We start from the raw sequence: 11,712 nt of genomic DNA on the forward strand, positions 1-11,712 counted from the left end.
GCTCTCCTCACAATCATTCATGCCCTTGTTACCTCAGGGTTGGACTATTGCAATGCACTCTACATGGGGCTACCCTTGAAAAGTGTTTGGAGACTACAGTTGGTCCAGAATGCAGCCGCGCGAGTTATAGTGGGTGCACCTAGATACACCTACATTACACCAATTCTCTGCGAGCTGCACTGGCTTCCTATCGGTCTCCGGGTGCAATTCAAGGTGTTGGTTATTATCTTTAAAGCCCTACATGGCTCAGGACCAGGCTATCTTCGAGACCGTCTTCTATCACATAGCTCCCAGCGACCAGTAAGATCCCACAGTTGGTCTCCTCTAGGTCCCGTCAGCTAAACAATGTCAGCTGGCGGGGCCCCGGGGGAGGGCCTTCTCTGTGGCTGCCCCGGCTCTCTGGAACCAATTACCTCCTGAAGTCCGGACCGCCCCCCACCCTATTGGCCTTCAGGAAAGCGATGAAGACCTGGCTCTTCCAGCAGGCCTGCGGCCATTGATCTCGTTATAGTGATCTTGCGAGACCCGGCCACAAATTGGAGTGTATGTGTTTTAACGTTTTAATGTCTTCTTTTAACTTTTGTATGCGATATTGTTGCATTGTTGTATTCTCTGTTGTAAACCGCCCAGAGTCCCTCGGGAGTTGGACGTCATAGAAATGCGACAAAATAAAACCCTTTTCAAAGACTGTCATAATACCAAACTTTCCTTAAGTGAACAGTTGTTAAGACAATGACTATCTATACTATCTAAGTTATGCAGGAAAAGTTGAATTGGGCCGAGAGAGAAAGAGCAATGACAAACTTCTGTGGCTGAGAATAGACTGAAATAGGTTTCCACAGTCAAAGTCCATAATTTTAATCACTACATCACATTAACAATAAATGACAATAAATACAGGATGATTTGTGGACAAAGATACCTATAGATTTTAAAAAGTACCTATTGGCACTCAAGGAACTCAAATTTCTGTACTGAATTCAGTCTTTCATGAAAGTTTTCTTTTTTGTGCTGTTCATTTATACAGCAATTAATTTATACCACATTAACCAACAGAGAACAGACTAAAATTAATTTAATAAAATGTAACAAAAATCATAGGGACGGGGTAGCTCAGCAGCTAAGACAGCTTGTTGATTGAAAGGTCAGCAGTTCAGCAGTTCGAATCCCTAGTGCCACGTAAGGGATGAGCTCCCATTACTTGTCCCAGCTTCTGTCAACCTAGCAGTTCGAAAGCACATTAAAAAAAATTCAAGTAGAAAAATAGGGACCACCTTTGGTGGGAAGGTAACAGGGTTCTGTGCGCCTTTGGTGTTTAGTCACGGTGGCCACATGGCCACAGAGACATCTTCGGACAGTGCTGGCTCTTCAGCTTTGAAACCGCCCCCTAGAGTCGGGAACGACTAGCACATATGTGTGAGGGGAACCTTTACCTTTACCTAACAAAAATCATTATATTTGTTTTCATGTTGTTGATGTCCTCCCCCTTTATGATTATAGATCTTCAACCCACCTCTCTATTAGGAGTTGAAGTATTGTCATCATTTTGCTCTGTAAGAGATGTTCTGTTCCTGTGTATTGATGGTGACAGTGCAGAAGTTTCAGAAGATCTCTGTAAAGAAATACCAAGAATAACTCAGCTCCTTCCTACAAATAATTTGATATACAATACAGAGTATAGCTAGTCATACCAAATTGTACACTGTACTACTACTACTACTAATAATAATAATTTTATTTCTATACCGCCCTTCTCCCGAAGGACTCAGGGCGGTGTACAGCCAATTTAAAAATACAAGACACAACAATGATTAAAAGTTAAAATAATTAAATAGATTTGGCTCAATTTAAAACCCCAGAAATTTAAAATACCCAAATTTAAAATTATTATATTGATAGCCCGGCCTGGCGGAACAACAGGGTCTTCAGTGTGCAGCGAAACACCCGGAGGTCGGAGATCTTACGTATTTCCGGGGGCAGTTAATTCCACAGGGCTGGGGCTCCCACAGAGAAGGCCCTCCCCCTGGGTGTCGCCAGCCGACATAACCTGGCTGATGGCACCCTGAGGAGACCCTCTCTGTGGGAGTGGACTGGTCGGTGGAAGGCTACTGGTGGCAGAAGACGGTCTCGAAGGTACCCGGGTCCTATGCCATGGAGCGCTTTAAAGGTGGTAACCAACACCTTGAATCGCACCTGGAAGACCACTGGAAGCCAGTGCAGCTCGCGCAGGAGGGGTGTCACGCGGGCACAACGAGTTGCGCCCATAACCACCCACGCGGCCGCATTCTGGACCAGTTGGAGCCTCCGAGTGCTCTTCAATGGGAGCCCCATGTAGAGAGCATTACAATAGTCCAGCCGGGAGGTGACAAGGGCATGAGTGACCATGCGCAAGGCGTCCCGGTCCAGAAAGGGCTGCAACTGGCGGATCAGGCGAACCTGATAAAAGGCCCCCCTGGCCACGGCCGTCATATGCTCTTCTAAAGACAGCCGTGCGTCCAGGAGGACACCCAGATTGCGAGCCCTCTCTGTGGGGGGCAAAGATTCACCCCCAATAGTCAGCGATGGCACCTGCTGACTATATCAGGACGCCGGCAGCCACAGCCACTCGGTCTTGGATGGGTTGAGTCTGAACCTGTTCCTCCCCATCCAGACCTGCACGGCCTCCAGGCAGCGAGACATCACATCAAGGACATCGTTGGGGTGGTCTGGGGTGGAGATGTACAGCTGAGTATCATCAGCGTACAGATGACACTTCACCCCAAAACCACGGATGATCTCACCCAGCGGCTTCACATAAATGTTGAACAGAAGAGGCGAGAGGACCGATCCTTGTGGCACTCCCCATGCGAGACGCCTCGTGGTCGACCTCTGCCCCCCTGCCAACACGAACTGCGAGCGGTCGGAGAGGAAGGAGGAGAACCACCGCAGAACGGTGCCCCCTATTCCTAACCTTCTCAACCGCTGCAGCATGATACCATGGTCGATGGCATCAAAAGCCGCTGAGAGATCTAATAGGACTAGGACAGAGGAGCAACCCCTGTCCTGAGCCCTCCAGAGATCATCCACCAATGTGACCAATGCCGTTTCTGTGCTGTGCCCCTGCCTGAAGCCCGACTGGTACGGGTCTAGATAGATAGCTTCATCCAGGTGCCCGGGCAGTTGTCGTGCCACCACACTCTCAACAACCTTCGCCACAAAACAAAGGTTGGAGACCGGACGATAGTTAGCTAATTCAGCCGGGTCCAGGGAAGGCTTCTTGAGGAGGGGCCTCACCACCGCCTCTTTCAAGGCAACGGGAAAGGCACCCTCACTCAGAGAAGCAGCTATAATCCCCTGGAGCCAGCCTCGTGTAACCTCCCGGGAGGCCAATACCAACCAGGAGGGACACGGGTCCAATAAACATGTGGCGGCACTAATCCTACCCAGAACCCTGTCCACATCCTTAAAAATATAAATACTTCAGTATAGCCATTTTGAACAATATTGGTTCTTCCAACCATACAGCTTTTAGACTATTTTTATATATTTGACAAGGATGCATATGGTTTTTTACTATCTGATCTTTACATTTTTTTTACAACTATGCTAATTTTATTTTCTGGAGATAGTTGTTTACCTAGAGACAGAAACAAAGTTGTTGTATAGACTAATTGTTATATAGATCTAAATTACTCATTTATTCTAATCTGCAACTGACCACAATGAAATACACAATGTATATCTGATTGTGCTTTGAAAGCTTTGTAGCTGGCCTTTTTTCTGAATCTGATAGTATTCTACCAGCTCAGTAATAAATAAATTGGCGGCCTAGAGTAGCTCCATGGCAAGATAGGTAGCAAATAAATTTAACAAAGAAAAGACTGTTTGAGCACTCCTTGCATTTTTATGTAGGCATTTATTGGCTAGCATTTTCCCATTAACTTTTTAGTTAATAATATAGCTGGGAAACAGGACTTTGGTATATTCTGCACTCTAGGCGCGGAACATAGTTAGGTTTTTAGGGCCTTACAAAACACTAATAGATTTGGGGCCATTCTGATCTCCAAAGGGAAGACTGTTCCATAGAACAAGGGCTACTGCAGAAAAAGCTCACTTTCTGGTTCCTGCCAGTCGACATTCTTTGGCTGAAAGGATCTGGAACATGCCTATTCTGATTGATCTAGTTGGATGGGTACTCTTGAAAAAAGGCAATCCCTCAGGTATTTCCCAACCATGTAAGTAATCATCAGCACTTTGAACTGCACTCAGAAATGTACTGATAACCAGCACAGCACACACAAGAGTGGTGTTACATGTGACATATATCTGGCACCATTTACTACCCATGCAGCCACATTCTGCACCAACTAGCAGTTTCCAAATGGGCAGCCCCATGTAGAGCAGGGGCAGGCCCAAGTAGAGTGTATTACAATAGTCAATCCTGGAGGTTACAACAGCATGAATTATGTGAGCAGGGCCTCCCAGTCTAAGTATGAGTGCAATTGGCACACCATTTGAAGATATGCATAAGCCCTCATAGCCATGGCTGTCACCTGCTCTTCAAACAGCAGCCATGAATCCAGGGGGACCCCTACACTGTGCACCAGATCTGTTTGGGGCATTGCAACCCCATCCAGAATCACAGATGGAAGAATCTTGGGGTGGGGAGGGTGTACAGCCACTCTTTCTTGCTAGGGTTGTCACAATACATACAAAATATGATATTTATGTTCAGGTTTCTTTTAACATTATTCTAAATTTGTAGTTGATTCTCAAATACAACATTCTATATTCTTTCTGAACTGAAGGGGCTTTGAATATCTGATGCTCGTTTCAATGTATTAAAGATACTTTTTTTAAAAATGCATTGTTTTCATATACATTTTTTCTGAACCTAATAGTTTGCCACTTTCAGAGTGCAAAAAGTTCCTTACAACATAGAAACAAGACTTGTATAGCTGCATGAAACAAAACACTTCAGATTTTAAGTGCGGAAGAGTTGACTACTGTCTTTTCTTACAAGTGTTTGGAGACTGCTTGAAACCCATATAATTTGACTAACATTTTCAGTGTTACTAACGAAGGTTTGAAATTAGCTCTTACTTTTCAATCGTGTAACCACTAAGAATAATAGAAAATATATCATGTTATTTCAAGATTAGTATTTAGTGGCTTGTTTATATCAAGATCCATTTTAGAAGACACAACAGAAAACACATTAACATCAGAATATATATGTAATTCATATTCAAGAGTCATTAAACAATAAAACATCTAAGAATGCACTACAGCATGACCTAGCTATTGAACAGTACATCGCATTCCATCCTTGGCAGATTCTCAAAAATCTTTTTCATAAGCTAGTTTATTCCACATCAGGATATTGTTACAGTGAAATATAGTATATTCTCTAATCATTTACAATTAGAAAACAATAGTCTATTTGATGTCCTAATTTAAGGAGCTACAACTCAAAAACTATTCACAACTGTTCATGCACAGAAAAATGACACATCACTAGAAGGGCACATTACTGGAAAAAATTTTCATCAATTCTTAATAAAAAGGAGTTAATATTTGCTCCTACACAAAATCAAAGGCAACTTATTTATGTCTCTTTTTACTAAGAATTGAAAAGAATGCTTAATGCATTCCTATAAATAAAAGACTGTGCTGGCAAAGATAGGACATATTTGAAAGGGAACTCTTTGGGATACATTCTTTTTGGTGAGCTTAGGCACATAATCCTATGAGCTCATAACTGAAATCGAGCCACATCAAACTTAATGGGACCTATCCAGAGCAGTGGAAAAATTGCCCTTAAATTAGCAGCCCTCTGTTCTGAATAAACATAGTCGAGTTACATTTATATTTCTAATTTACCCAAGTTCTTAAATACTCAGAGAACACAATTTCTTTAACAAGCACACAGAACCATACACTTAACAGTCTAGTTCTCACAACACCAGGCTAAAATGCAATGAACTTTGGTGGGTACAGAATGTCTTGTTCAGACAATTATCCGACCAGGCAAGAATAAGTCCTACAAAGCCAGAAACTAGACAACCTAAATTAACCTAGCATGAGGAGAAACCTGCCTTTGTGGCTAGCGCAATGTCCTAAAGCGATAAACTGAAACAATGGCGCCTTAACAGATGTGGCTCAGAGGAGGCCGGCACCTGAACGCTTTCAGCGATTCCTCCCATCCCGTAGAGAGAGACAAAATTCCGTCAGGATTCGCACACATTCCAGAGCCGGCCCCTCTGAAGCATCTAATTACTCCCTTTTAAACCACCAGACATTTTGCGAGAGAAAAAGAACCACTGTTCGTATTCTATGGGTCGCGGATTTTCTACCGCGTACCTGAGAAAACCCTGAAGCGCCACAGCCGGGACTTCCGCGGCCCGAAGTTTGTTCCTCGCTGATCTTCTGCTTCAGTTTTTTGAACATGACGGCGGTCGGCTGAAGCACACGAAAGGAAGGTTCGGCCGGAGGAAAGCCTTCCCTTTTGCAAGCCTCAGTACATCAAGCGGTCCCAAAGGTACATTGCTTCTTCGAAGATTCACAGAAGTAATGCGAAGAGCGGCCTACAACAATCCCCCTATTTCACCTACATCCGCTTTACCTCTTTACCCCGTTTGTAAGCCTCAGGTGAACAATGGTTACGACGCATGCGTGAGCAACGTAGACCAGTTTTTTTTAAAAAAAAACAAGCATTCAAGGCTAAGCAACTACGGCAAAGGACGAAGGCCAAATTTCCTCCACAATTAGCCCGATTTAAGTTCGTATTTCCTCACGGATGTTGTTGTTCCAGATTCCAACAAATCGCCATGCTGATCTCGGACTTGGTCTGCACAAGCAGTTATTCCGATAATAGCTTTATGACTTCACCTATCTATAGATGTTTAACTCGGAACCCAAATTTAGGCAGGTTGTTTGCCAGTTGAAGCAAAAACGACCACGTAAGCATCTCCCATTGACAATAAGCAATAGAGACAACAACAATTAACAATTGTTTCATATTTCTTACTCTACCCCAATAAATCTGTGTTGCCTATTGCACTTTACTTAAAAGTAAGATAGTATAACTAACCCATGTGTCAAAGTTAGGTTTACTGTATTAGATTTAGGTTGCAGAAATGCAGGCAACCACTAGATAGCAGTAAATGCAAAAATTTCTAGCTCTGTTGCTGTCTAGTGCAGTAGTCACCAACCGGTGGTCCGCGGACCACTGGTGGTCCCAGAGAAAATTTTGGTGGTCCGTGGCACACCCAGGAGGAGGAGCTGCTCCGGGATGAGCAATGGCCAGTCCTGTGACTAGAGCTCTGGAATATGGGACTGGCCAGGCATGGTGGGGCTGTAATCTCTGTTGTAGAGGGAGGTTCGTGCAATTTGCAACTTTGCAGCGCAGCCCTTGCCGGCTGGAATGAGGTAATGGTGCAAGGGAGGGTGGCGGTCAGGGCCGGATTTTCCTATAGGCTAACTAGGCTTCAGCCTAGGGCCTCAAGATCAAGAGGGGCCTACACAGTGGTGGGATTCTGGGGGTTCTAGGGTAAGGTGACCAGACGTCCCGCTTTTGGCGGCACAGTCCCGATTTTTAGCAATTTGTCCCGCGTCCCGCGGCGTTTCAAAAAAGTCCCGATTTTTCATTCTGCCTCCTCAGTCCCGCTGCCTCTTGAGCCCCAGCTGATGGCTAGAAGAAAAAAAAACTGTTTAAACTCTTGCCCGGGGCTTCAAAGGGCCGCCCTACAGGCAATCAGTGTAAAGAGTTCCTGAAGCAGTTTTTTTTTCCCCTAGCTAAGCTGCAGAAACGAAACCGAAACCAGGATCTTTGGTGGAACGTGACAAAATGAGGCAGAGAGATATTTATTTTTATTTTTCCTCCCCAAAAAAGGTAGGTGAAAAACTGCAAACAATGGGAAATTTAGGAGGAGAGTTCAAGATTTTAAAACACAAAAGAAAAAAAAGCTGTATTTAACTAGGGAATTGTAATAATTGAGATACTTTAATTGTATATTGTGTTGAAAGCAGAAATGGTTAAGTTGTGGTTCAGAGGAATATATGGGGGAAATTATTTGGTTTATTATTATTGGTAAATATAATTAATTGATTTGTAAGAAATTGGATTGCATGGAAATAATTGGAATATTCATGTTCATATTGATTAATATACAAAAAAGATAGTTTTATAACTAATTGATTTATATTAAAATGTTGAATTTGTATTAAGCAACTGTATTACATAATTACATAATTAAACAATGTGAGGATGTATATAAAATAGATGACAATGGAAAGGGGTATAATATAGAATAGAAGGGAAAAATTGAATTTGATTAAGATTAGAGATGAGGATGAAGGGTAATATTGGTTTTTTTAAAAAAATAGATGAGGAATAAATATGGCAAAAAGGAAATATAGAAATTGTAAATTTAATTGAAGTGACTAAACACTATTTAAATTTGTGAACCGGCCAAATACTCTGTTCAAAGAAAATAAATTGTATGTTTGTATGTGTGTTTCTAATTACTGCTATTTATTCATATTTGTTCTCTTTTATTCTTTAAAGTTTAACCATTCATTCTTTATCTTAATATCTTTATATTTGTTTGGGGTTGGCTTTCTTCCCTTTCATCTTTTTTATTGTACAGCAATCTTTCTCCTCAAACCTACCACCTTTCTCTTTTCTTTCCTTCTTACTTTCTCTTTCCCCCCTCTTCTTCTCCTCCCTACTTCCTCTTCCTTTCTCCTTCTCCTCCTCTCTTCCTCCCCCTCTTACCCTCACTCCTACTCTAATTTCCCTTCCCTTCCTTCATCCCTCTCTATTGCTGTATCCTTTTATGCATATGGACTACTCAGAGGGCTGAAAAAGTTATTTTTGACTGGTCCTCGCACTTTTGACCAGTCCTCGAACTTACGACTGTCCTCACATTTTACGTTTTTGCCCTATCTTGTCATCATGGTGAAGAAAAGCAGTTGTGAAATGAGTGACATGGTTGTTAAGAAAGCTGCATGGGCATAAATGTGAGGATGGTCATAAGTGTGAGGACCGGTCAAAAGTGCGAGTCCCAGTCAGAAATGACTTTTTTCAGCCCTCTGAAAAAAGTCTATGCACATAGCCACGCCCACCCGGTCACATGACGAGCTACCCACACCTACACAGTCACATGACCAGCTAGCCACGCCCACCGTCACATGATTGCCAAGCCACATCTCCAACTAAGCCATGCCCACAGAACCTGTTGTTAAAAAATTGAATCCCACCACTGGTGAAAGGGCCTCATAAGTGGAATAGCCTAGGGCCTCTTTCAAACTAAATCCGGCCCTGGTGGCGGTGCAGGCAGGCCGAAGCAACGGGTGGCGGGACCCCTGGGCTGTTTCTTCCCCCTGCTGTAACTTCCTGTCGGCTGAACCCACCGGTGGCTGTCCCCACCCCTCACCCTCCCTTCCCAGTCACTCCTCGCCTGGTCTGAGAAGGGAAGGGCAGGGGATGGAGATTTGCTCCATATTCCAGAGCGGGAACAAAGCTTCGTCTCTTGCTGGATCTCGCGCCGTTTCTTCCGACCCTTGTTGGTGCTCCGCGCACCTCGGTGTCTTGGGAGACTCTTGACTTCCTCTCAGCCCCAAGACACTGGCTGGCCCATGAGATGAGAGAGACAGAGAGAGAACGAGAGAGAGAGAATGAGAAAGAGTGGGAGAGAGAGAGAAAGAGAGGGAGAGATGAAAGAGGGGGAAGAGAGGGGGGGAGACAAAGGGAGAATGAGAGAGAATGGAAGAGAGAAGAGACAGAATGAATGAGAGACAGAGAGAGAATGAAAAAGAAAGAATGAAGGGAATCAGAGAAAGAATGAGAGAAGGAGGGGGAAGGAGAGAAAGAGAAAGGGGGAGAGAGAGAGAGAAAGAGAGACAGGGGAGAGAAAGAGAAAGAGGGGAGAGAGAGAGAGAGAGGAGGGAGAGTGCCTGAAGGACCCCATCCTGTTACCAGAAGTCCAGGCACTTCAGCAAGCGGTGTGCTAGATTCTATTAGTGGTCCATGGGATTTAAAATTATGAACTTGGTGGTCCCTGAGGTCCAAAAGGTTGGGGACCCGTGGTCTAGTGGTCATTCAGATTTTTGAGCCCAGATCTGATAGGTTTGTTAAAATGATTAAATGGAAGTGGTCTTTGTTCTAATTGCTTCTTATGTCTGAATTTTAATAACTCAGTAAAGGAAAATTTCAAACTGGCTGTCTTATATCAATGAGACTGCACCTATATGAACTCAAGAACCTGACTGAAAGAGACAGGATGGTATAGTTTTTCAAGCCTCTCCCTCTCAATTCAGTTTGAGACAAACTTCAAAACAGTCAGTTTCACTTTGTGAGGTCAGTTTTCTTTCATTTAAAGTCTTAAACAGTCTTTTTTTTAAAAAAAGATACTTTTCCTGCACTGTTTTAGGTCAGAAGCCATTCGAAAAACAACTTGCTTACCAAATCATAATAGAAACTTCAGATCTGTATATCCCTACCATACAAGGCATTTTCTATGTTGCTAAGTACTAGATAATATTACATTTCTATATTTTTAAAAGTGTTTACAGGACTAGTTGGCCAAGATTCTTCTCAATCTTGATGAATTAGCTGATGAATTTTTCATAGTAAATCAAATGTTCCTTCTTCCATTTATTTTCTGGTATAGCCCTCTTGTCTTCTGTGTTAATGTGTTATTTTGAGAATAACTGGTACATCACAGAAATCATATTCTCGGAGAGACCAACTGACGTCGCGGCAACATGGTGTGGAGTCATCGGGCTCCGCAAAATCCAACCAAATTCTATCTGCCAGGAGGTCCTATGGGACCAAAGTCACCCCAGAGGGGTGGCAAAGATAGATTGCAAGGGGATGGCAGTTTCCATGCTTGATCCGGGGAAAGCCCTCAAACCGGCAGGAAAAAAAGATAGTCATTATGGCCGGACCAAGGCTGGGACAGCCAGATTGAAGAGGGAATGAAGATTGATTGATTAACTGGGTGGCAGAGCTCAGTGAGAAATTTTCTGACTTCTGTTACGGAATTCTCCCCCAAAACAACTTCTTTTTGAGAGCGGGACTCAAGAGGGGGAGGAAGGGTTCTCTTTTCCCACTCCCCAAAGTATAGCGGCAACCAAGATTTTGAGCTACTGAGAGATCAGGGGAGGAGAGAAAAGAACTTTTAAAGAGAGGTACATTTAAAGCCACATGAAAGTCTGGACTGGTTATATTTAATTATTTTAACTGACTTAAAATATTGGAACTTATTTTATTGCTTTTTAGCCCTGATAAACTTTTAAAGAGAGATTCTTGGATATTTTAGATATTTCAAAATAAAACTTGCAGTAAAAAATGGAGAAACAGAGCAAGGGCAACACCTTCTGATTGAGAAAGCCACTATAAAAAGTGAAAGAAAAATGGAGGTTTTGTTTATTGTAGATAAACCTGAGTTTGATACAAAATAACACCTGAAAATTGTTTATACTGGATGTTTGGAGACACACAGTGAAAACATTGAAACCCTCTGAAACTTTTGTGGATTACAAATATGCCTGGCAGTGTGAAACTGAAAAACAGCTGGGTTTTGTTTTGAAACCAAGTGAATGGCTTTTTCACTTACTAGACATTGAAAAATACTGAAGCTCTTTGAACTTTGGTGGATTAAAAATATGCCTGGTAGTGGGAAACTGTGAAACTGGATTTGTTTTGAGACCAAGTAGATGGCATTT

General features: G+C 43.0%; 1 protein-coding gene across 13 annotated transcripts in view; it reads right to left on the minus strand.

Moving 5' to 3' along the window:
* GOLGA4 (golgin A4) overlaps nucleotides 1-6,731 on the minus strand; it is a 268,354-nt gene extending 261,623 nt beyond the window's left edge. For 8 of the 13 annotated variants that reach the window (XR_015733921.1, XR_015733922.1, XM_034421341.3 and 5 more), the window contains exons 1-2: nucleotides 6,343-6,694; nucleotides 1,514-1,612 (exon numbers count right to left, since the gene is read on the minus strand). Coding sequence is in view for 8 of the 13 variants with exons in the window: in XM_034421341.3 (XP_034277232.1) it covers nucleotides 1,514-1,612; nucleotides 6,343-6,429 (186 nt within the window). In the remaining 5 variants the exon portion in view is untranslated. Of the gene's footprint in view, nucleotides 1-1,513; nucleotides 1,613-6,342 lie in introns of all 13 variants that reach the window. The other 5 variants (XM_087892453.1, XM_087892454.1, XM_087892451.1 and 2 more) reach the window with 5 other exon arrangements.
* Nucleotides 6,732-11,712: the final 4,981 nt, after the last annotated feature.

This window comes from Pantherophis guttatus, chromosome 4, assembly GCF_059756535.1.
Source record: "Pantherophis guttatus breed Tessera chromosome 4, ASM5975653v1, whole genome shotgun sequence".
Lineage (NCBI taxonomy): Eukaryota > Metazoa > Chordata > Lepidosauria > Squamata > Colubridae > Pantherophis > Pantherophis guttatus.